The sequence below is a fragment of the Hydra viridissima genome, unplaced genomic scaffold (genome assembly GCF_058129835.1).
Source record: "Hydra viridissima isolate aposymbiotic clone 2 unplaced genomic scaffold, HvirCarnegie_v1 scaffold_1, whole genome shotgun sequence".
Classification (NCBI taxonomy): Eukaryota; Metazoa; Cnidaria; class Hydrozoa; order Anthoathecata; family Hydridae; genus Hydra; species Hydra viridissima.
The window spans coordinates 15,688,093-15,714,906 of record NW_028324300.1 but is presented as its reverse complement, the minus strand read 5'-3'; the positions used below and the strand labels follow the sequence as shown (position 1 = coordinate 15,714,906).

Sequence of the window (26,814 nt, the reverse complement as noted above, 5' to 3'; positions counted from 1 at the left end):
ATTATAAAACCAATTTCTAATCAAAAAATTACTTACAGCAAGAAACTTCTTTAAAATGTCAAATCAAAGATTTCAAAAATACTTACGCTTTTAAACACGTGTTTCTTAAATGTAAAAAATTTAAACATAAACTGATGAAAATAAAATAAAATGCACCAAGTAAAACGTTCCTACTCTTTTAAAGTCTTTAACTTGCTTCTCAAACCTGTCACAAGCCTTTCAAAAAATGTTATGTTGTACATTTTTAATCATGGTTCATAAATGTTCTAAATATGTTCAGTTAAAAATGATTAAAGTAAAACCACATGTTTTGAAGCTGGCAAAAAAAAGAAACAGTCTAATTAAAATTCAATTAAATGCAAAAACAGTTAAGTTTGCTGGTTGAAGAATTACAGTGTTGGATATTTCTAAGATGATGAATTACAGTGATGGATAAAACTAAAGGATGATTCCAATATAATTGTACTAGACAATTGGATTGACCAACAAACCTCGTTTAAATCCGATAGAAAATTTATAAAAAGTTGTGAAAGACGAGCGAAAAAACCCCCTCGGAATAAAAAGATGTGTGGGAGATTGTAAAAGCAGCATGATATGCTATTCTGGTAACAACATGCCAAAAATTGATCAGGAGCAAACGATGTTAACGATGTCCAAAACGATGCAGTTTAAAAAAAATAAAGGGTACTCAACGAAATATTGTTTACTTAATGTCCGTTAAACTTTCTCCGTTTAACATGAAATTAAAATTTTTCTGTATTATTAAAAAAATTAATACTTTATTAATTATTAACTTTATTATAAAAGTAACAAAATCATTTTATTCATTACTTATTTTATTATAAAAAAAATACATATATATATATATATATTTAAATGAGAAAAACCTTTGAGAATTGAATCTTTAAAAAAATCTTTAAAAAGTTTATTTTTTGCTTGAAAAAATCTTTAAAAAAATTTATTTGTCGCTTAGCAAACTTTAAAGTTCTCACCCAAATTAGAAAAAGTTTTTTTCTCAAAAAAATTGATTTCAAACTCTCAAAACCAAAATTAAATTTTACTAAACTAAAAAGACAGTTTTGTAGAAAATTATATAACCATTAAGACTTTTCTTCTTAAAAGTGAATTTGTTCCAAAAAAAGTTATGGAGCGAAAAACCAAGGAAATGTTTTTTCGGAGGAAGAGAAAACGTGATAATTGCTCACAGTTATGCAATAAGATGAGTGAGGCTAAATTAATTAATACTTAATGATTCATTTAATTTAAATGTAAATAAATATGATAGTGTTTGCTACCTAAAAATTCTTAAGACGAAAATAACTTGTACTTTCATTTGAAAAACACTTGTAACTGAAAATAACACTTCATGCAATTGGTGGTAAACGAAATTGGGTTTCCTGGCAAATAGCATATAATTTGCAGGTGATGTGCTAAACGACCTTTAAAATGGGTTGCTAGCAATGAAAAAATTAATTATATATTCGGTAATTGTGCCAATTCTGGCGATACTATTTTGCCACCATTTTACAAATCAATATCCTGTCGATAAAAAGACTGGTGCATAGGAGGATCATCGAACGCCGTATTTACATCCAAGTCACGTTGGATGGAAGAGAAACAATTCATTAAATTGCTCACAAAAGTATTTATACTAGCAATACAATTGATTCCAGGTAATTGGTTTGGTCAAATTAAATTCAGTAGCTTGATCAATTAATTTATTCAATTATAGGTCTTCACATTTTAATCTTAGATCCCAGTCTATATTAGTCAGCTAACATCAGTCTGACATCACCTAACATCAATCTAACATCGGTCAGCATCAAATTCCAACGATTCACCAACTTCAAAATTTAACAACACCATGGGCTCGTGCTCAAACGTATCAAATGTTGCAAAACTTCACAGAAAGACTCGAAGGTAGTTTGAAAAATCTTTTAAAGCACCACCATGTTGACACACAAAAAAAAAAAAAGCCAGAAGAGCCAACATTACGAGAGTTGAAGGCCAATGTTTAAGCACATTTATGGTTTTCGAGAAGCCTTTTAGACTTGTACATCAAAATAAAGCAAAACGATGTTGCGAAAAAGCCAAAGCAGCTAAAGAAACACAACATTAAATTTACTGTAGCTTCAGATAAAACTCATCAAGAGACAAAGACATCAAGAGGTGCAAAAAGTGTTGTAGAATTTGGAAGGAAGCATTGCCAACTCAAAACAACAGGTGATGCCAGTCTAAAGCTTCTAGTTGCAAGTCTTAGGTTTGTCAGTCGTGTTTACCCAAAAAATACAAAACAGGTGTAGATTTTTTTTTTTGCGTGAAAAAACGCCAACCTGAGGCAACTGAGACAACAAAAATTTAACTAATTAACATATCTTTCTTGTCATTTTTACCAATTTAATAAGATTAGTTTTCAATTATTTTTAAATTGATATAACTTAATTTTCCTAAAATCTTTTAATTGTTATCAAAGTTTAATTAATTTATTTTTCGTCGATCGTTAGGAGAAAAGAAAGCGCTTTTTTTCCCCATAAAAATCAGTTTTTTAGAAAATTTTCAAAACGTTTTTTTATCAGTTTTTTTTATATTTATAAAGTGTAAAAAAAAAAAAAAAAAAATTCTATAAAATGAAAATGTAAAAAAACCCAGAAACATTTTTTAATAATTTAAAAAAAAAAAATGCACAGCTCTCTTATAATACACATCATATACACATCAATATGATGTACACGCTGGCAACTTAGAACTAAGACTTTGCCAAACGCCAAACTAATTTTCAATCACAGGTTGTTTTGTTATTTTTGTAACAACTTTAATTAGTCATAAAATTTTTGATCACGTGTAAAAAATGACCTGCGACATTTTTTTTCCCTAGCTTATTTCCGGTATTCCTAACGGGGTATCTAACCCTGTAACTTTACAATTACAAGCACATCTAACAAAATATAAATTGCTAACACGCAAAGATTATTTCTGTTTTTTAAAGAGCTTACTATAGAAATACTTAGGAAAGAAAAAATACAAAAAAAAAAAAAGTTACCTTTTATTTGTTTGTAGCATTCTTAAAAAATCATACTTTTAGCGACTTAATTTTTCACCGTTAACACTATTTTTTACTTAACGACAAAAAATACTTTAACAGGGACATTTGAAAATAACACCTGAATAAACTCAGCAACTTAATAACACCCAAATAAAATCAGCAAAAAAAATCAATTAAAAAAATATTATGAAATCATGTGATTGAAAAAAAAACCGCTGTGAAAAAATGAACAGGTTGTTAAAATTTTGACTTTAAGTTGGATGCTGAGATGTTAATCCTTCAGATGGCTAGAGAGAGTTAAGAGCTATCTACAGTAGATAATTTACAAATATACTTAAATAATTTATAAACATTTAAATTCAATTTAACAAAAATTCAGAAGCGACAGTTTCAATCTCAGCGCGATGTTTACGTAGCATAAAATGTTACTTCGACCTTTTTTCTTGTAACAAAAATAAACAGTTATCAACTCTGTACGAGTACTTCATGGATGCGTAAGAACTCTTGCGGTGAGATCGTGACGTTATGAATCCCGGGTTTTACTTCCGGATTACTTACAGGGAGTCGAAGCGTCGCAATGTGCACCGGAGATTGTTTTTCCTGATTGAGCTACAAAAAAACAAACGAACAAGATAAGAAAATTTATTCCCCCCACCATGCAAGCTTACTTTTTATCTTTTAAATTAAACAATAGGTAAATAAATAGAAAATAATAATAATAATAATAACTTGGCTAAAATTAACTTAAGCCTAAACGATTCAAATCTTATCGCGGCACGCTCAAACAACACTTCAAATTTGTAAATGAAAATGTTTAACAATTAAACTGAAATGTTACTCAATAAAAGTTTGATGAAAAAAAAAAAAAAAAAAAAACTAGATTACCCTAGAATACTCGGGAGAAACAAAGTCCCTCAGAAAGCTGTGAACTGCGGCACCTGCAAGCTCCTCAGTAATGACCTCCTCCACTTTTTTTGATAACTAAAAAAAGAGATACCAAAAAAAAACTCAACTCACGATTGACAAACGATTGCTACTTCACAAACGTAACTTAAGTTCAAAAGTAACAACAAAATCCATATCAATAACATTAACGACCTCTTCTTTGCGTTTGCTAAACTTTAAGAGTAGATCTTTCTGTTGAAAAAGTTGCTCCTCTGGTGATGGTCGGTATGAGCCGTCTTCTAAACCAAAAAAATTAAAAACCTGTAAACCAAAAGCAAAATTACAAAAACAATATTCAGGCTGACGTAAAAAATCATGAGTAACCGCTCTTAATAAAACATACTCGCTTACACACACAATTACATATCTGAGCACTTACGCGATAGTCCTTTAGTAATATCAATAATCTTCGGGAAAACAGCCAGATTTCGAAGATTCTGAAAAAAAAAAAAAAAAAAAAAAAAACAATACAAAAATTTGAAACTTTTTTCTACATTTTTTTTGCTTAACCAGCGAAAACAAGGATCGCGGTTCAGCGAAACAAGGATCGCGGTTCAGCGAAACAAGGATCGCGGTTCAAGCAAAGAGATGGACGTTCGGAGTATCGTTTTAGGATTAACAAAATTTTTGAATGATTTAATTTTTAAATGATCACAATCTTTCTAACTTTTAGAAAAGAAAAAAAAATGTTTTTCAAATTCTGAGTCGAGATAAAATAATTAACGATCAACGCCGAATGTCAAAAATCTTTGGCTAGAATTTCATCATCAATTCTTCTTCAATTTCAAAGATTTTATTGATCTTTCTATCAAAAGAAACTGGAGATCTTTTCTTACGTAAATTTTTTTGTTTTTTATTTATCAAAAGCTCAATAAAAAAAAAAAAAGCTCAATCAAAAAATTTTTTCTTTTCTTTTTAAATTTAGCTTTAAGTTTTTCCAATTCTACGCGTCACCAATGATGTCATCATCATCCAAAATACTTTCTTACAAGTCTTTAGTATAAAATATTTGTAAAATCAGTAATCAAGTTTAAACAGCTAGAAAATTCACTATTTCACCCAACTTTTCTGCACAAGATGATCCTGATATCATTGGCAATATGAAGTTGATACAAATAGTTTAGCCATTTGTAACAGCCTTTTAAAAATGCAGCATTTTAATCAGAAAATCTTCTGTTTTAGAGAAACCATTAAAAGCAAATTTTTTGTAGGTTTATTGATTTTTTAAATCATCTTTGAATGATTAAATGCTTCTAGAAAAAAAAAAAAAAAATCTCATGTAAATTTAGTTACAAAGTCGCGCACTGAACACAAGTTACTGTATCTAAATGAAGTATAACACCTGAATTGAAAAAAACCTGAATTATTTTGGAAAATTCTTATTACATGCTTCTGTAATATAATCAGAATAATGCAATTTGATGCTCACAGATAGACAGCTAATTAACTTGTAAATTATTGTACTAGGGCCTTTAAAAAAGACTCTAGAATTGCAAAGAAAAAAAATGGCATGATTTTGGTTATACTACAGAAGCATGCAATAAGAATTTTTCAAACCAATTCAGGTTTTTTTCAATTCAGGTGTTACACTAGTTTTTTTTTTTTTTTAATACAGATTTCTTTTGCATTTGTGTTTTAGGAAAATGTGTCTAAAATACTAATTTTTTTATCATTTTTTAAAAAAAAAAAAAAAAAAAAACTTTGAAAATGGCAGCGATGCACACATTTTTTTTACAACCATTAAAACTGTTTTTTGTTGATTCTAAATCAAATCTTATAATTTAAAAGCGCCCTTTATCTGCAATTTAAAGATGAATTTTATCCACTTCCTAAACCAGGGTCCCGTCCCGCAAATTGTACCAGATCAAATTTTACAATTTCACTGGCATGGCTACAAAAATGTTTATACTTAGAAATGATTTATGATTATCAAAAAGCATTACTGCCCAAAAACAACAAAAGTATCAATAATAAAAATAGATCTGCTACAGTGTTAAATTATAATAAAAAAATTATTAAACCTACTTGATACAAGCCATTACATTCTTTCATCACACTTTGTGATGTTATTTTGTTTGAACTGTCTGAAGTACTTTTTACAAATTTACCATCTTTCCACAAAATATTTGGGATATATGGCTTAGGTAAAGAAGCCAAATCCGCCTAAAGGAATGCAAAAAATTTTCATAAAAACAATTTTCTGAGATTAAAGGAGATTAAACAATGTGATTTAATTGGTTACTTTCATCTTGGCACACTTCAGTGACCAATACTCTGTTTGCAAATACTCCAGGGCTTTTTTTTGTGCTTCCATCTGAAAAAATAGTTCAAAATAAAACATTAATTTTATTTAAAATTTGAGAAAATTTGGAAATTACAGTATAAGAGAGCTATAACTTCATGATTTGATTCAAATGTTAGTCAAACTAAATTTGTCTTTAATGCTTTAAACTCCAGTAATAGTCATCATCTTAAAAACGCATTTTTCTCAGCATCTTTCCTCAATTTAAATGCCTAAGTGAAAATGTTATCATTGTTCATCAATAAATAACTGTGGAGAAAATGGAGTTTGAAGCTCAATTTGACTTGAAATAACTTTTTCCAATCTAAAAATGCTAAAAAACCTTTTAGAATATAGAAAAAAAGCGAAAATTTTAGGCTATTTTACCCCCATTTAATGACTTTTTAATCTCAAATTTGATTTCTGAGTTGTTATTTTAAGGTTTTTAACAATAACCTTTAATGCTTAATAGTTACCATAGTAACTATCAATCACAACCATTTGCTAATAACAGTTATTGCTACAACTGCATTACCATAATGGTAATGATTAGTAGTTACAATAGTAGAGACTAAGCTTGCTTTGACAAACAAAAGTTAATATAGACAAAATTAAATTCATACTGCTATGGTTTATACCTGAGCAAGGAAGACAGGTGAATCTTTGAGGACAACTTGCATAGAAGGAGAGGCACCAGCCACACCTGCTTTTGCTAATGTTGCAATCGTTGATCCAGCTTTTGCAGGTGCTTAAATAATATACCAAAAATATTACTTAAAAAATAACAAAAAAATTACTTTAAATTTATTAACTATAAACTAAAGTTTAAAAAAATATGCATATAACTTTTGATTATAAATTTTAACAAGTTATTAATTATAAGTAATAACAAATGACTGCAACAAAAGTTAAAGTGTAATAAAAAATTTTTAATGCTGATTTTTAAAATGCAATCCATTTATATTACCATGTGTTAAATTTTGCATTACTAAAATTTCATGTATTGTCAAATGTCTTAACTTTTGAAATTTCAAATAAAAAAAAATCAAAAACTGATGTACACTACTTATTAAAAACTTAATTTTTTGATTTTCCTTTTTTTTTTTTTTAAAAAAAAAAAAAAAAAAAAATTATTGAAATATCCTTAAATATTTTTTAAAATTTATAAAAATTTAAAAAAATTAACTTTATAAAACTAAAAAAAAATTATAAAAATTAACTTTTTAAAATGGCGGTCTTTTAAAAGTCTTTTCATGCAAAATGATAGAGACGTTCGTCAAGTTCCTCAGAAAGTTGCATTTTACATTTCTACCAAAATTAAAAAGTTGAAGTCTTTAAAGTTTTATTTCTACAAAATTCAACAATGGGTGGAGCCATTGTTGAATTAGTCAATGCATCCATTATTGATGCAGTGAAGCAAAAACCAGTAATGAAAAGAAGTTGCTACCCCATTTCATGCATCTAAATCAACCGAAGCCGTGTAATTAAATATCAGACTGACTGTTATTGTTAAGACAAGTTCTGGAGGTTGACCATTAACACAGCAGTGAAACAATAATATGACCTGAACTCACAAGAAGATAAAAATAAACGGAACCATATTGCTGTGTTGGGACTGTGAACTCAATTTTGTAGCCAAAATGAAAAGGTCATGTCACCAGTTTTAATTGAACTACTGCAATTTTTACAGAAATGTTTTAAAAATAATAGTTTTAAAGTGAAGCCAAATGTTAGTTATTTTCTATTTTTTAAATTTGGCAATCATTAATAAAACTTCAGATAAAAAAAAAAACAACAAAAAATCAACCAAAATCAATCAATAAAAAGATTTTAAGATGTCTAAATATGAATAGTAGTATATATCATTTTTTATCTGAAATTGAAGATTTTTAAGAAAAAACAAATACAAAAAAATTCAAAAATTTTTTTTCTATTGATGTAAAAAAAAAAAAAAAGACCAGAATAAAGAAAAATTTCCTCGCAAAAAAATTTCATCAGCTGAATTTAAAAATTTAAAAACCTAACAATTTAACATTAACAATTCAACAATGCAAATTGTAAACTTTCTGTCTCATCAGACATCAGAAAAAAGGAGAAACAGTAGAAATACTAGGATAAGAATATGATAGAGATATTATAAACCATGATTTTTATTGGTTATCGAATATCTGCCATTCTAGAAAATCAAACAAAAATAAGCTCTTATATAGAAACTGAGACTTAGGTGAAATCATTTTTGCAAAATCAATCAGTAAAATACTGATTTTATGTTTTATTGGTCTCATATCAGGCTCAGATTCTGGAACTCTCCATGGAAAAATCTTTGCAGCAATTTTGATTTTAATAGAATGAAATCTAGATGTGACATGACCATGACATTCTTTTTTTTTTTGTATTACTAATCAATAAAAAAAAAAACTTTTACCTGAAAATTTTTATTTTGAAAATTATAAGTAAACTACAATAATTACAAAAAAAAACTAGAAATAAGAAATTTAAAAATGAAAATTTAATACTTTTATTTAGATTTCAACACAAATAAACAAGAAAAACTTACACAACATTTGCATACTGGACGCACGAGACATATCAATAGTTGTCTTCTTCCCCAACATCTCCAACTTTTTCTTCAATTCGGCTCTTTCATTCTCCAGTGCATCAATATCACTCTGCAATGCGTCCATTGTTTTTTCACTTTGTCTAAAAAAAACATTTCAAAACTTTTATTACTGAATATACATAATCTCTAAAAAGTAAACCAAGCTTCATTTTTTACACAGTAAATGGCATTTTGGAATCTAATGAAAGTAGAAACTCTGTTATGTGAACTCTTTGGCAAAAACAAATGACATAAAGTAACAACTTAAAAATAACCATTCTGCAAAATGACAGACAACACCAACTTTTTGCACAAGCCATTGAATTTCTGTTTTAACTTGTAAAACTTTTTACTTTATAAAAGTTGCAAGTTGAGATTATCATCTTGTAAAAAAAAAAAAAAAAACATTAAGAAACTCTCACTTCATTTTCTCCCGACAAGTTGCTTCAACAGCCTCTAATTTCTTTGCCATTTGCTCAACTTTCAAGTCTGCCTAAAATTGTGGAGTGTAAAAAAAAAAAAGGTTTTTTATATTATTATATTTTATATTATTATTATTAGTATAACTATTACTCACCCTTATCTTTTAAAAAGAAATAACAAATTATTTGGAAATTATCTTTTTAAATAAAACTTAAACTAAAAAAAAATACAAGTTTTAACAAATTTCACATATTTATGAAAAAACACATTAAAAGTACAATAAAACTTATTAAAGTATTTGCCTGCATTACCTATTTAACAGAATTGGCAGATGGCTTACCTCTTTGGCAGCATTGTCAGCTCGTTTTTCAAGTAAGCTTATTCGAATATTTGCTTCACTTAAATCATCACTCTAAAACCATGAATCGAAAACAACTTAAAAAAAATAAGAACCATAAAGAAGTAAGAATTTAAAACTTTTGAAGTTTAAAAGATAACCTTCGCCTTTAAGTTTCTCTTTAAATTGAACAACTCTTGATCCTTCTGTTCAATAATCGTTTCCAGCTTCATTGATGAAGAGAGCTCTTCTTTAAAAAGAGCTGCACGTTCGAGGTAAGGAGGTGTTCGCTATAAAATATCAAAAAAAGAACTTTTACATTTCATTATAACTGCATAAGATTGATTTTTTTGCACTATCTTTTGCTCAGCTAATCTTAAACACTCCACACTTAACACTCCAAAAACATAAAAAAACTTCTTAACAAATCTGTTAAATAGTTTACATAAGTTTGAGAAATTTTTTTTACTTTGTTTCCTTATTTTCTTAAAAAAAAAGAAACCAAAGAAACTTCACATTTTTATGTTTCCCTTTTTAACACTATGAGTTGAAGTCAATACAGCTATTTGACTTCCACATTTTTTTCTAGTTGAAAACAAATAAACTTAAATATGTTTCTAATCAATAAAAAGTTTTACTCAAAAGTTAAAGAAAAATTTTCTTCCAGGCTAAAAAGTTAAAGAAAAAAAAACTTTCTTTCAGGCTAAAAATTAGCAACTTCCTAAGAGTAAAGCCAAATTACATCAAAACAAGCCTACCTTTTTTTCAGGTTCAGTATCATATTCTCCCTCTGGGAGTTTTAATGCCATACCAGACAGACATGATAATATTTTGTGAAAACTTTTGCTATTAAAAATATTAACCTTAGATTAAAAAAAAAGCTGTCACGTTTTGGTTGAAAAATTATTTTTAATATCTTATTTGAAAAAAAGTTTGAAATGCATCTTCCTAAATTTCATGTAAAAAAGCTGTAAAAATACCTCAGCACATCAATTGGATCCTCATCTGACTTGAAAATAAGTGTAACACAATCTTCAGCAGCTTCCACCAAATGTTCAGGCAGCAGAAATTCGTTTTCTACAAAGCATTTTAAGAAAATCTAAATAAGAATCTAAAACCAAAAGTGTTGAAATTTTAAAAAAATAAAAAATTTATGTTTATAAAATACCTGAAAGGGAAGAAGCTTTCAGGGAGAGGACTGAAGCCAAATCCTGCATGTATTTAACCAAGATTCCTTGATCTTCTTGTGAAGATAGCAAATCCTCTAGAACCTATGAATAAAATTGATTTGACAATCATTTGTACTGATAAGCAAAATGATACAGGTTTGGCAATCCTGGTTTACTTTATAATTTTTCAAAAGTTAATTATTGTATGATTTTTTAACAAGAAGATTATAGAAGATATATAGAGATATGGGGTAATTATATATATATAAGATGTAAGGAAGACATAAGGTTATGATTAAGAACCAGCACAAATGTGGTTCATTGTTAAATATCTTAACACCATAACTTTTTTCTACAACCTCTTTAAATTTATATAAATACAGAAATAAAATAAATACAGTACTGTGAATAAGTTTTAGCTCACTTATTAAAACTCGTGTTTTTTAATAGATTTTGAATAATAGCTTCCGATTATTTTTTTATATAAAATAATGTCTAACTTCAAACAATACTAAACACTATTTTAACAAACAAAAGTAATATTTATGAAAACTTTACATAGATTTTTGCATTTAGATATCTAACGTGTTCATTTTTATTGTATGCTGATCTAAACCCAATTTGTATCAGCTCGTTTGTTTTTAGCTTGCTCTTGCATTTTTTGTTTATTTATTGCTGTGAAGGCTTCATATTAGATGATAGTAGAGTTTACAAAGATAATTAATAGATACTGTTTAACATTACTCTTTGTTTTTTTAAGAGCGAAACTTCTAATTTACGGGTTTTTTTTTCTTTTTTTTTCTTTTGTATTATTATTTTTATTGTTATTTAAGTAATAAAATGGGTAAAATTCCACTACTGGAACATAAAAAAAATTATCGTGCTTCATGAAGAAGGTTATTCTCAATGACAAACTGTCTAAAAAAAGAAAATATTTAAGGACAGCCATTAGAGAAATTATAAAAAAAATTTAAAAACACGGGATCTCTTGAGGATAAAATTCGAAGTGGAAGACCTCCAAAGCTTACAAAACATGACATAAAGTATTTTAAAAATATGTCTTTGCAAAATCGGAAAAAGACCTCCAGTGAACTAGCCCAAGACATTCAGGCTGCAACTGGGACAAATGTTTCCTCATCTTGCATTCGACGACATTTGCTAAAAGCTGGGTTAAGAGCATGCGTTGCAGTTCGAAAGCCTTTACTACGCCGTGGCAATAAAGAAAAAAGACTTAAATATGCAAAACAGCATAATAATTGGAAGCAAGGAATGTTAAATCGTGTACTATACACAGATGAATCAAAACTTGAATTGTTCGGTAGCAGAAGACGACAGTATGTAAGAAGAAGGGTAGGAGAGGCTTATCGCCCTGATTGTCTACATCCAACAATCAAGCATGGGGGAGGTTCTGTTTTAGTTTGGGGTTGTATTTCATCATCTGGAGTAGGTGATTTAATCAGAATTGATGGCAAACTGACAGGAGAACAGTATAAAGAAATTTTAAGACATCATGCAATACCATCTGGAATGAGACTAATTGGTAAAAAGTCCAGATTTGAAAATTATTGAACATGTTTGGGATTATTTGGATAAAAAAAAGGCTGAACACAACCCCAAAAATGTCGAAGAATGTTTTCAAATATTAAAAAGAGAGTGGGACAATATTCCACAAAATTTCATTACAAATTTATATGAATCAATTCCCAGGAGATTCGCTTCTGTGATCAACGCAAAAGGCAGACATACAAAGTATTATTTGTTCTTTCTTTTTGTATCATATCTTATCAAATTATTTCTAGATATTTTTGTTTATAATATAGGTGTCTATAATCCTGATTTTATTTTACTTCATAAGTCCTTTATATTTTTACGATAAAATCAAAAATAATTATAAACTTATGGTGGACTAAAACTTATTCACAGTACTGTATATGTAAATATAATCAATATTAATATAAAGAAACTTTAAAAAGCTAGTTAATTTACTTCCTGTGGATATGACAATGTTGTATTTGAATCTTGAATCATTCTACGTTTGATCTGAAATCAATAAAATGTAAAAAATATCAAAACAAAAGTCAGTAACAATAAAATAAAAAAATCTTTTTAAAAAAATAAACAAACCTTCCTGCAAAACTGTTTCAACTCCATGTTTTTAAGTTCAATAAATTGAATGAGTTTGATAAAATAACTTCCTTCCTTGCAGTGCTATAAAAGAAAATGATAAACTTAGTTCCCTGAACAAACAAAAGAAAATTTTTATTATTAAAGCAACAAAAACGATAACAAAATTACTTTAGACAATCCTTTTAGACGTTGTGTATCAATTGATACACACTCTGAGCCATTATTAAATCTAACTAATGAGTCAGCTAAGAACTCTGTACAATCACGAGGTGCAGTTGCCAAATGTAACTTGTAAAAATTCTAAAAAAGAAAAATCTTTTGAAAATCTCTCAACAAACTTCACAATAATCAAATAAAACTTTAGTCATAGAGACACATCTTTTAAACAGTAGTAACAAACAAGATACCATATACTGGTTGATCGTTTTCTCAAATACTTCAATAGAAACAGTATCATCTAACTAAAAAAGGAAAATAAATTTTCTCTCACCATATAGCAGACATAAAATGAATAGAAACAAGCTAAAAAGAAACTTTGTGGCTTAACTTACCAAATCTTTGCTGAGCAATTCAATATAATTATCAAGCATCTTTTCATGAACAGCAAGCTCAGGATATTGACCAGAAGCGCGCAAAAATGTTCCAACATCACATGAATACAATGCCCTGAATAAAAAAAGTGCTTTTATGAACTTTTAGAATCTTGTATATTTAGATGATTTATGTATGTACATATATACATACATATATATATATATATATATATATATATATATATATATATATATATATATATATATATATATATATATATATATATATATATATATATATATATATATATACACACACGATTGTGTGTATATATATATATATATATACTATTGTGTAGCCCAAAACTTCATAAACTTTATAAATCAATTAATTCTTTGTTTCCAGTTACTTTAAAACTAATTGCAGAGAGATTTATACTGAATTACCTCATAAACTGTGACACTATAACTTGAAAACGAGTGAGATTGTAAGCTAAAAGACAAGCATAGCTAGCTTGGTCACCCTTTGAATCACTCAGCTCTTGTCCATCTTCTACAATGTCTTGAATGTCATGCTGTAACAGAGTTACATAAAAATATCAACAGGTTTTATGACATAAACTTGTTGAGACACTTCTAAAAGTTATAGATCTGAACATCTTTTTTTTTTAAATCATGTTGGATATAACCAAGATTGTCATAACAAAAATTTTCATCAAACTTTTTTACTTTTTCATGTAGTTGAGCTGATAAAAGTTGGCATTTAAATCTCAATCTTTCCAGTAGCAACAACAAACAAATACCATCAAAATCTCCTATAAAAATTACAAGGATGCACAAACTTCAATATTCTAAAAGTATTTAGTAGAACACTGAAAAACATTAGAGTGATGAAGATTGTTTCTCAGTATAATTTACATTTTATCTGTATCAAACCTATTTTTTAAAAATCCACTTATCAATAATATAATAAAAACTTGCTAAACAAAACCTCCTCTTTTGGTGAATCGATCCGGAAGAAAAGCATTGATCATCTGTATTTGCTTGTTTGCTTCTTTAACGTGATACTTGTTTAACTCAAGCTCCATTATCTAAACATTATCATTCCATTATCTAAACATTATCATTCGATTGTTTAAACATCATTACATAATCTAAACTTATTGAGTTTAAATTATTGCAGATTACAGACACATTACAGACACATTATAGACACATTCACAAAAATACAATCACAAACACAGATAGATATACTGTAGTGCCTTGCAGCATATATAAAAATGGGTTCAAATGTAGCATAGATAAAAATAGGTTCAAATGTAGCATATGTAAAAATAGGTTCAAATGCAGCATATAAAGTTATTGATTTTATGCATGCATTTGAAACCATTTTTGGATGTTTTGGGGATTAAGTTTAAATGATTATTATAATAATCATGCTCAAAATAATATAATCATGCTCAAAATAATATAATCTCAAACATAGGCTTTAATGTAACATTAAAATTTAAGTTATCATAAAATAAATCAACATTTTGGAAAAACATTTCTAAATAAAGAAAAACTCTTTAATGACTTCATGCTATCGACAAATTATGTTCTTTAGATTCATTCCAGTTGGATTCTGTATCCTAAGATAACTTAAAAATGTTATATTAGGTTATTAATCCTTTACTTTACAAACAAAGTTGTCATTCTTTGCTGTAATACTTTTTTATTTTTCTTTGCTGATATAATTGCTCTAACCAATAAACTTTTGAGCTTGAATAAAGAAGTTCATAAAACTATATATCTATAACTTGTGAATGTTTTTGTTGTAACAAAAAATTATAAATGATGAACAATTTTGAGTTTTTCTTAGAATCAAAATCACTATTTAAACATTCTTTCAATACCATTTAAATAGCACTTTGTTTTAAATAGAAAAAGCTAAAGAATCCAGGCCCAACAAACTTAAAAAATCTTTTATCTTTAATGTGATTGCTGTCTAAAAGAGGCATGCTTTCATAATGTAGAGAAGATATTGTTGATCACTATTTTAATCAAGTTTTAACATGAAAATCACAAACTCCTTAAAAAGACTGGGATTTGTATTTTGCAATTGCTTATTTTGCCTCCTTAATAAAATATAAATATTGCAGATAAAAATGATTGTGCTTGATTAATAATTGTAATCTTATGCCTGTGTTTACCCTTTTGTATTGCTTGACTTCAGAAAACTTTGTTTTAAAATCTATATCAGGTACTGGTGTTGATTCAAGATCAGCTTGTTGATTGGAAGATCCACTAGATTGAAGTTCTTTGATGCGGTTCTAAATGTATTTGTAACGATTGAAAGTTCTTTTTTTAAAAAAAACAAACTTAATGTAACAGAAAAGAAACAGAATTTAGAACACTTTTTGTGTTTTCTGTTATCAGGCTAACAAAGTGTTTACATATATGAATAGTATTATTTACCTGTAGAGTCTGCACCAACTCTCTAAACTTTAAAATTGTTGCTTGATAGTCATTCATTTGCTCAGTATGAGCTGCTATTTGCTGTTCATACTTAAAAAAAAAAGTGAAATTACAATACAAACACATCAACAACAATAAAGTGAAATTTTCTTTAAACAGCAAGTTTTTAAATTTCAAAAATTATAAAAGTTAAAATAAAAAACAAAGATAAAAGTTAATATTTCTTCTCATATTCATTTTTTTTTTTTTACCTCAGTGATTCTTTTGTCTGCTAACTCTAGTTCTTCCCTTAAATCATGCTCTGTCATAATATGACTTTCTTCCAGCTCTGCATTCAGCTCACGAAGAGCCTCCTGCAAGATTGTAAAACAATTATTAATAAATTTTATTAAGAATGAAACCTAAAGTTGCCAAACAGCAAAATTTATTAAACGCAGTTATTTAATGAATAATTCTCATAAAGCATCTGGATTTTTAACAAAAATTATAAAAGCAGAAATATGGAAGGAAAAAACAACCAGATCTTGAATAGTTTCTTCGTACTGCTCAATCTTTTCTTCTAGTTCAAGATTCTTATCTGTTAACTTTTCAACCATTTCTTCAGCTCCTAGTGCAAAGTCCACCTGACAAAAAATTTAGAGTAAAAATATTGACGGAAACATTTTATTTACGTTTAAAAAAAGGATGATTTTCAAAATGTCATAACTCAAAGTTTATTTTTTTATAGATACAGACTTTTTTTAAAAAAATTTTAGTAAAAATACCTGTTCTTTTAGTTCATCAACTTGAGACTCCAAAGTTCTCAGCCTTTCTTGTAATGCATCTCTCTCACTTGAAATTGCAGACAGCTTTTGGTTTAGAGTTTTGTTTTCTTTTTGAACATTGGTAAGCTCAGATTTATCATTTTGAGCAATATCTTTCAGCCTTTAAAATATTTTAATTAAAAATGAATGAAGGTAAGCAAAGTTAAAAATATAATTTTCAACAAAGTTAAAAAATATTATTTTCAAGTTAAAAATATAATTTTCAACAAAGTTAAAAATATAATTTTCAAGTTAAAAATATAATTTTCAACAAAGTTAAAAATATAATTTTCAAGTTAAAAATATAATTTTCAAGTTATAAATATAACTTTCAAGTTAAAAATTTTCAACCCCATTTCTACAACTTTCTAAATTTTTTTCTTAATGAAAAAAAAACAACACTATTTTTTATACCAGACATATTTACTTAATATTTACTTAATATTTACAATATTACTATAACAATATTGATATTTATTTTATTTGTTATGATGTATTACTTGAGGATTTAGGTTCTAATTATAATCTTTAACACAAACATCAACAACTGGAGTTGAAAAATTGAATTGAAAATTTGAAAAAAAATGAATTGAAAATTTGAAAAAAAAAAGTTTATAATACTTTATCAAAGCTTCCTTCAACCGATTGTTTTGTTGTTCCATTTGCTTCAGCTCAGCACTTGCAGAAACAGTTCCAACACCTTAAAATTAAAATGTTTAAATACATTAAGATGCTAAATGCCCTTGCACTTTATGTATTTTAATTACTAATACTATCTTTTTATCTTGTTTTATCTCGTTATGCTCGTTTATCTAAAAGTTTAATCAATTAATCTTAACTTTATCTTTCAAAAATATTTAGGAAAGAATTCATAAAATTTTTCTTAAGTCATCTAGAAGAAAAAATGCAAACAGAAAAACTAAACTCAAAACTTAATTTATAATCAGCAGTTTAAAAAGCTTTTGAAACAAATGAGTTTGCAAGAAACCATTAAATACATTTATAATAACTTTAATAATATGTGACATATATAAGTAATTTATGAGATATAAAAGTGAAAAATAGTTTATAATAAATATTTACCTCCTTCACTAATTTCGGTCTTTAATATTTCTAGTTCTAATGTGACTTCTTCATGACGTTCTTTCAATTGTTCATGTTCTTGAAGCAAACTTTCGTACTGCAATAAATAACACAATTAACTTTAAAAAAAAAACAAAAAAAAAAAAATTACATTTTATATTAAGTAAAGGATTAATTTCTAATAATGAAATTGATTATGCTAAGGAGGATGATCACTAAAAGGAAAATGATAGGAAGAATGCTCATTAAACTGAGGCTGACAAATTCTGATAATTCAAGTTTACAGTTTTGATTATAAAAATAACTTATTGTATATTTTAATGAAATTATAAGAACAAAACTACTATAAATATCTAAATTATTTTTAGATATTTTCAAAAATATTATCTTATTATATTTTGTTCATAACATTAGATTGATACTAAGAGAATAATTTTAACTTAAAATCTTTAAAAATATCACACTTTTTCTTCTGCCATCTCTTTATCTAGAGTAGCCATTTCAACTGCTTCTTGAAGTTCATTAAGCTCGTCTTCTCCTTTTGAATGATCTGTGTCACGAGCCTCCTAATAAAAAAATAAAATACTATGGACAATTGGTTATTTTTAGCATTTAAAATTACTGTTAGCTACTTATGTCAACTTGATTTGGAAAATATGTATTAAAACATCAAGGTGATTAATAAATATTTTTATTTTTAAAGGCAAACCATTTTTTGAAGTTAACCTATTTTTCACTATTAACCATAATCCTGATCTTTAAACCTGGTGTTACACTTTAGAGAAATAACAAATGTTAAAAGTATATATTTAGAACTACTTATTATAGGCTTTTTATTTTCCTGACCTCTGAATTTTATTTATATATAAAAGCCTAAATCAGAAAAACATGCCTTTTTATGCCACTGATTTTACTTACATTTTGTAGGGCTTTAATTTGCATCTGTAACTCTCTTGTGGATTCTTGCCATTTTGCCTTATACTCCAAAAGCTGTCAGAGAAAAAAAAACATAGCAAGAAAATCAGATTTGATGAGCACAAATGCTGTAGTTTTTGAAGTAATTAAAATACCTGCTGATTCTGCATCTTGATCTTATCTATTTCTTTGATTTTGTTTTGGTCCGCAACCCTCTTTTGTTTGAGAACATTTAACTTTTCTTCCAAGTCCAAATTGGCTTTTTCTTTTTCAAGCAATTTCCTTTGAAGTTCAAGTAACTCTTCTGGTTGAGCAATAACACGATGGACTTGAGTTGAGGGTTCTAAATTCTGCTTTTGAAATGAATCAGCCAAAGTGGAACCCTCTTTTAAATCCTCATGCATCTCTGGTGTGAGTGATGCTGGATTTGATCCACGCTTTAATAAAAAACTAGGACGCTGAATGTTGGAGCTAGGCTGATTGTTTGAATCAATCTGAATGTTAGAATCTGATTGATTTGATACTAGGGCAGGTCGCTGTATACTAAATCCTGTTGTTAACTTCGGTTTTCCTGCCTCAAGTTTTCCAGATAAACTAGATTCTTTTTGTGTATTAGATGCTTCTTCTAAGTTTGCAATTTTGACTGCTTTAGGCCTGGCAAGTCCTGATTTTGGTGTTGCTACAGGTGTTTCATTAGATGCCTCCAAGTCACTCTGGATTAAAGGAGGAGGCAAAACTGCTTCTACAGAAGTTGCAGATTTAGGTGTGTTCAGACTGGAAGTTTGACCAGACAGTAAGCCTGAACTCTAATATTTTTAGAGAACATAGAAAAAAAAGAGAAAAAAAAGACACAAGATTACAAAAAAATATCTATAAATAAAAGAAATTTCATAAATAAATGCTAGAGAAAATATCACCAGAGTTTGTGTGATCATTGTGGTGTTTTTATTTGTTAGTGTTTTTATTCGTTAGTTCTTTCTCTGTTAGTTTTTGTTTTAATGTGCTTTAAGCGTTACATTAAAAGTTACAGCAAAAGAAAATAAAATAAATCATAGAAATAAACATTTTAAAATCAGAGAAAATTGATTAAGCGATTGAAAAGTAATTTTATTTAAATTTCTTAAAAAAAAAAGTCAAAACACTGAAAACATTATGTTAAACATAACATGTAAAGATAATAAACATGTAACTTTAATACATATACATGAAAACATTATGTTAAACATAACATGTAAAGATAATAAACATGTAACTTTAATACATATACAAGTAATTTTCAGAAAACTTTTACATTTACAAATATTTCTGTTGGGAAAAAGTTTTTTAAAAAAGTTTCTAATTTCTTTATGCAAAACAAACCCTGAACTTTTAAGAAATATTTGTATGCTCTTCAGTGTAAACTGGATGTTATATGTAAAATTTCTTTGCTTATACATAAAGAATAATATTCAAAATATTAGTACAGAACTATTAATGCGTAAAAGAAGTTAGTCACCACAAATAGGAGAGCAAAAAGATCATAATCAGATCTTGGAAGATGTCAAATTAAACAAAGTTACTGAAAATTGAATTTTTTTCTGTTTGGGTTCTATATTTTATCACCATGTGTATCCATGCATGCATGCATGCATATGTATATATACATGTATGTATGTATGTATGTATGTATGTATGTATGTATGTATGTATGTATGTATGTATGTATGTATGTATGTATGTATGTATGTATGTATGTATGTATGTATGTATGTATGTATGTATGTATGTATGTATGTATGAATATGTCCATAGAACTTACTGGGTCTTTTCATTGTACTTTTTTTTTATACATTTATAAAAAAAATCTTATTTGTTGTAACAGATTGCTCTCCTATTTTTCATTCTTATTCACACAAACCTTTGAGGGTGTAAACGCAAGTTTCCTAGGACTTGATAATCCACTTGAAACTGATGGTATAAGTGTTCTCGGTGAAGTTACCTGTAACTGATCATTAACAAGTTCTGCAAGTTGTGTTTGGCGAACAAATATACCATGATTTGGAGGACAATCAAAGTACTTTTTTCCTTGCACTAAACATTTTTAATAAAATAACTAGCTTTTTTGGAGCGACCAAAAATATTATTATAATTTTAAATCTATACAATTAAGATAAATCTGTATACCTGACCCATCATTCTTCCCATTAGGCTCATCTAAGGCAACACCAACCCATTTTCCAGCAGCAAAGGCAGTCATACCAACATAGCATATAGTACCTAGAGACATAGAAAAAAAGGATTGGAGCAATATAATAATGATCATTTAATAGGTGAAAGTTTATTTTAAACCAAATTCTGCATAAAACTATATGCTCAATTTAAAGAAACTAAATATAATAACAAGTGCAATATTGGTAAAATTGTGTTGTAAAAAACAAGTTTGAGAAATGTTATTTTAGCCTCAACAACTGCTTAGCAACCAGAGTAACCATAAAAGTTACTGGACAAGACTCAGGAACACTACAAACTGAAATATATTAACTTATGAGAAGAAATATTAAATGACCATAGAAAATAAATTTTTGATATGGCAGTTGTTTTTATGAATTCTATTTCTTGTTATGTTTTGAAACTCAAACCTTAACATTTTTATTTTTAATCTTTTAAAAATTGACACACTATTTGAGAGTTACAGGAACACATTTTTGACACTGTATTAATGTAATGCGTAAAATTGGTATCTTAATCATTATGATATCCATGTGATGGATATCATAATGACAAAGTCACCATTTTCTAACAGCAAACTCTAACTCTCAAAATTTAATAAATAAAAAAAAAGTAAATATAGCAGGGTTTTAAAAACACGAAAAAATTAAAAATTTTACTGGTGGTCAAAACTTTTTTCAGTGTCTGTATTTAACCTTTACTAGTAGTATTTATACAAATATTTTTAAGATTATTTTAATAATTTATTTTATATGCAATTTCAATGTTAAATATGCAAATTAATATAATAAAGGAAATCTTACATATAAACTTAAACTCATGTTTAGTAATTTAGTTATTTCAAGAAAGCAAATTTTATTAAAACAAATCCAGTTTTCATTTTCTACTTTATTTATGTCTTCATCATTTAAGCTATTTATAATATCAGTAGTTAGAGGGATAAGCTCAATGCTTTAAAGTACAATATTTAAGATTAGAATACTGTTGCTAATGCTTCAAAATTTCCTTAAATTTAAAATGAAACCAAGTGATTCAGGAAAAATTACTGTTTAATTTTATACTTTTTATAATAAGTTTACAACTTTAGTTACTAAATATCTTACCAACTTGATCTTTTCCTGTGACTTCAACACGCATACCAACACGAGCATTGAACCCAGGCGCAGGTGTTTCTGCCATTCTCTTGAATGGTTTATTATGACTAGCATATATTAGTTACACCCTAATGCAGTTTAAAAAATAAAAATAATAATAAATCAAGGAAGGTAATAATTTTAAAACTTATAATATCCATTTTTACAAACAAATTATAGCTTGCTATACAATTGAATTAACTAAGCCAATTGAAGTATATCATTTAAGACTGAACCAAATATAGTTCCCTAACCATATGATTGATAAATTTAGCTCATAGACTATGATCATAATGCTCAACTAAGTAGATTTAAGGTGAATTACTTAGTAAGGCAATAGTTTTATACCAGATTAGCTCACATAATTCTATAATCAAAATAAATTTAAAAAAAAAATTGTAAATTTTAATTTTTAAATCAGATAACTAGAGAATAGCTAGGTAGGTATGCTGTCTCGTATATAAATATACTAATATACTGCATTATTTCGATTTTGTAAAAGATATCTGCGCGCGCACGAGAATTTCAAAACAACTCTCTTCCCCACAAATAAAATTCAAAATTCACTGGACTATCTGAAATCAAAAGTGCACGGTGCATAGGAACATGCTATAAGACCTTGCAACACATCCCCAGAAATTTTTTTTTGATTTTTAGTGGGGGCCTGGGGAGAAATTACATATTTTAGGGAGTGCCCAGGAAATTTGTTGTTCAAGATAGGTAACTAAGAGGCATGGGGCATACTCAAATTTCTAGTATGTTGATACTGGTATCGAATTAGGATGACTTGCAAAAAATTAGGGCTAAACCAACCCCGCCCTGACCCCTAATTGCCCCCTTCCTAGAATTACGTCTCCTTTAATTGTAAAAATATTTTTTTTATTCTATCATAAACTAGATCAAAATTCATCGACATATTTTAAATTTCATCAAAAAATCTCTTTTCGTTTAAGATTTATAACCATGAAAAGCTTAAAATTACCCCCTGAAATAACTTTAAATGGTCTTAACTTTTAAACGAAAATTTTTTTTTGATGTAATTTGAAATCTGTCGATGAACTTTGATTTAGTTTAATATAAAACAAGCAAAAAATTGAAATGGATTTTTAGGAACCATACCCTAGGTGGGTTTCGCGGGATCGTTTCGAACACCACGAAATCATGTTTATGCCCCTGTATTTAGATTTTCAGAAATGTTTGTGATAGATTTATCAATTCTTCTTTTAAAATATTTTAAAATGTTTGTTTAACATTGAAATTTACATGCGGATATGTAATTTTCATTACTTTCATTTTACATTTTTATTGAAATAAAAACGAAGCAAAGTAACATTTAATTATTTACAATTATTAAAAGCTAGAGGTTGCTAATTGTTAATAGTTGCATAATAACTCCTTACACGCGTTGACATACAAATTGAAAGCATGTTTGTGGTTATTATATTGACATTTGATTAATATGACCGATATATCATGCCAATATTATCAATCCATATCACAATTTTTTATTTGAAGCATTCATTTAAATGCCTAAACATTCAAAAGAACATGGTGATTTTGTTAAAAAATTTTGCATTTGTAGCTTTAAGACCAATAAATAATGCTGAAACAACTTATTTAAGTCTAAATAAAAAGAAAAATGACTTCTCAAACTTTATCAAAACTATATTCTGAAATGATTATTCAGCGGATAACTCTGACCTTCCTACCATGCTTTGCTCAAAATGTAGAAAAAAGCTTGCAGGGACTGATCGTCACTTCACTATGCGGCTGTGTTATGAAGATAATTAAAACTATATTGATGTTTAATTTACTTTAGTTAAAATTTAATTACGCTATTTTAGTTATTATAGTTGCTATACATATGGTATAAAATTTAGACCTGAATACCAGAGTTTTATCAGAGGGAGAAAATGTGAATATTTTTTTGTGAAAATGGGCGCAAATTAAAAATGGAAAAAGTATTGGCCCCTATGTTTGAATGTGTGTTGGAAAAACTTGTTCATCAAGGTGCTGAATATGTTTCAAATAAACCTTCTGAAAGACTAATTTGTCAAGATTGGTATGCCCAAGTGGGACAAGGAATTCCACATCCCTGTGCAAAATTAGAAAAACAAAAGGGTTTGACTGCTATTGTAAAATCAACATCTCCAACAACGCAAGGAAAAGTTCTATCCAATTCTATAGAAAGATTTAAGCACAAATGACTCAGGGAACAGTTTAGCTTTGAAAACTTTTGGTCCAAAGCAACTCACTGTCTCTTTCGGAAAGACTGAGGTTAAGACACCTTTCTTTTCTTTAGATAAATTAAACAAACTTCAATTAAAATTAGATGTCAGGTAAGTTTTTGTTGCTTAAAAAAAATAACTTTTAAAAATAATTTTGTTATGAGTTTAAAACTAATTTTTGTAATAACTTCATTATGATTATATATATATATACAATTATATATATATATATAATCATAATATATAATCGTAATTATGTATATCGCAACATGATTGAAGTTGCACAATTTCTGGCAGGTGAAGCTGGACGGAAAAGTGTGAAATCTGGTTTCAATATTAAACTGACTGAGAACAACGAGTCGACTGGAAAATTATTTAATGGTGATAAACTCCCATTGCTATTAGAATTAAATGAAAGCAAAGAGGTAAGTAAACAATTATCAAAAAAAAATTTTTTTGATAACTAGATTGCAATCTGTATCATTCATTTTGATTTTTTATGGATGTATAGTTGGTAGAAAAAGATACTCCTATTGTGTATTGCAATTACATTGAAGAGCCTCTAGCAATAGTACTTCATCATAGCAGTCAAGGAACAAATGATGCTAATATCAAATTAGGTGTAGATGGAGGGCAGGGATTCCTTAAAGTTACACTGTCAATAACCTTAAAACCAGAGCTAAAAAATAATAAAGTTCCAAAGAAATTGAGCAAGTGTGACGGATATAAGTACAAAGGTTTTCAAGATTCAAGCGTCCACAAAACTAGTATATAGGCCATTTTGCCTTCATTCAACAAAAAATACCATAGTTTGCGGTTAATTTTGTATAAGTTGAACATTTAATCCTTAGATTACATAGTATCTGAAGATCTAAAGGGTTTTCTTCAAATGATTGGAAAACAAACTGCAACATCAAAGCACCCTTGACCGTATCGCATGACGTCATCTTCTGACTTTCAAAAAGCTGATCATTGTACTATAGAATCTTTGTGTAGATTGTACGACCAATCGATGGTTGATGGTGCAAATTTAAAAAAAGCAAAGAAGTATACAAATGTTGTTAATCCCCATTTATTAACAGGCGATAAAAATAAAAAATACTAGAACCTGTAAATATTCCTGGTCTACATATACTGCCACGTGTTGTAGACAAAATTTTAAAAGAGATTGGAAAAAACGTACGTTTCATTATTTCATAAAGACAACTTTGTAAACAAATCTTTGAGCCCACGTACTCTAGAAACCATTGAGAATCCCTTTTGTAATTTATCAAAATAAGAAGTTGAGTTTAAATACATACACTGTCTGGCAAAACTAAAAAGAATGCCAATAAAAAAATATACTATCTTTGAATGTTAGAAACAGAAAAATGGCAAGAAATAAATATTTTAACACATTTCGTGAAAGAATGATTGATAATCCTGAATTAATTTCAAAATATAAATCACGCGGATTTAGAAGTGAAAGAGGAAGAAATAGAAAAATATAGATTTTAAAACTGATTTTGTACCAGAAAAATGATCCTTTCGCCTGCGCAAGCAAAATCATTAGGTACGGTTCCTTATGGAGATGGAAAAGGAGTTATGGTTTAGAATGCTTCAGTGGTATGGCCAGTTTGGAACATATTAATTGTATTACTGACATTAAGGATCAACATTTCTAAAGAAAAATAATAAAGAACCAGTTCTTTTTGCATAAAGAAAAATTATAATTAACATAACTACAATGAGCTTACATGATTAATTAGCTTTTTCGGCACAGTGTAAGAGTTTTTTTTTGTATTAAATATTTTTTTTATTTTTTTACACTTTTATCTCAAAAAGGTTATGAACCTTTATATTTAAATATTCATAAATATTTACATTTGTTTGTAGCTTTATCCAATCAACTTTTTGATAATTAACATCTATACCATCTTTTTGTAAAATGAAAACCCTTCGCAAGTCAAAATAACTAACTTGCTTTACTTTAGAATCACTTTTGTTAAGCAATCCACTGAAACTAAGATTTTTTTAAACAATCCATTAAAACGAACATTTTTTTTACTCATCTTTTAGCTGTAACATTTTTTACTTATTTAAAAGATCCATCTTTCTTAAGCCACAAACTTAGACCAAAGTCTTTCTTTTTCAATTTTATTTACATTAATCTAACATTATGAATCTCATTTTGAGCAACATCTATTAATCTACCATAAATAAAAACAATAATCTTATCAATCAAAAGTAATATTTTAAATGTACGATATCCATAACAAGATATATTTTTAGAGACATTCACACGACAACAACATTAAAAGCAGCAGCAGCAGCAGCAGCAGCAGCAGCAGCAGCAGCAGCAGCAGCAGCAGCAGCAGCAGCAGCAGCAGCAGCAGCAATAATGATAAGTCAAGAAAACAAACCGACAAATGCAATTTAAACAAATTCTCTTTCCCGGGGGTAAACTTCTTATTTAAATTGTATCAAACCAGATAAACATGTCGGAAAACAAACTTTTGGACGATGCCCATGGTTACACTTGTTGTGCTGA

The 26,814-nt window shown here is 27.8% G+C and overlaps 1 protein-coding gene and 1 long non-coding RNA gene across 3 annotated transcripts; both read right to left on the bottom strand.

Annotated features, from left to right (window-relative positions):
- Window positions 1-3,041: 3,041 nt before the first annotated feature.
- On the bottom strand, window positions 3,042-22,151 carry LOC145187232 (dynactin subunit 1-like). Of its 2 annotated transcripts, none has more exons than XM_090069022.1 (35): window positions 22,027-22,151; window positions 20,879-20,971; window positions 20,613-20,785; window positions 18,871-19,521; window positions 18,719-18,790; window positions 18,265-18,366; window positions 17,801-17,897; window positions 17,339-17,417; window positions 16,679-16,838; window positions 16,433-16,537; window positions 16,166-16,267; window positions 15,915-16,004; window positions 15,650-15,769; window positions 14,449-14,548; window positions 14,187-14,272; window positions 13,905-14,032; window positions 13,476-13,590; window positions 13,332-13,385; window positions 13,093-13,224; window positions 12,922-13,005; window positions 12,784-12,837; window positions 10,797-10,899; window positions 10,609-10,705; window positions 10,387-10,474; window positions 9,790-9,918; window positions 9,632-9,703; window positions 9,291-9,361; window positions 8,827-8,969; window positions 6,908-7,017; window positions 6,231-6,302; window positions 6,014-6,151; window positions 4,368-4,425; window positions 4,142-4,227; window positions 3,929-4,024; window positions 3,042-3,652 (listed from the first exon to the last, which is right to left on the bottom strand). In XM_090069022.1, exons 1-35 carry the CDS (start codon window positions 22,100-22,102, stop codon window positions 3,509-3,511), a joined length of 4,080 nt encoding a protein of 1,359 aa, XP_089925148.1. In that variant the 5' UTR covers window positions 22,103-22,151; the 3' UTR covers window positions 3,042-3,508. The 2 variants fall into 2 exon arrangements, with proteins under 2 accessions (XP_089925148.1, XP_089925154.1); XM_090069028.1 differs by having other exon boundaries at window positions 20,694-20,785.
- A 2,943-nt stretch (window positions 22,152-25,094) lies between these two features.
- LOC149893551 (uncharacterized) lies at window positions 25,095-26,475 on the bottom strand. Its single transcript, XR_016445705.1, has 3 exons — window positions 26,148-26,475; window positions 25,796-25,944; window positions 25,095-25,599 (listed from the first exon to the last, which is right to left on the bottom strand). It is a non-coding gene; the product is annotated as an uncharacterized LOC149893551 (long non-coding RNA).
- Between the last annotated feature and the right edge of the window lie 339 nt (window positions 26,476-26,814).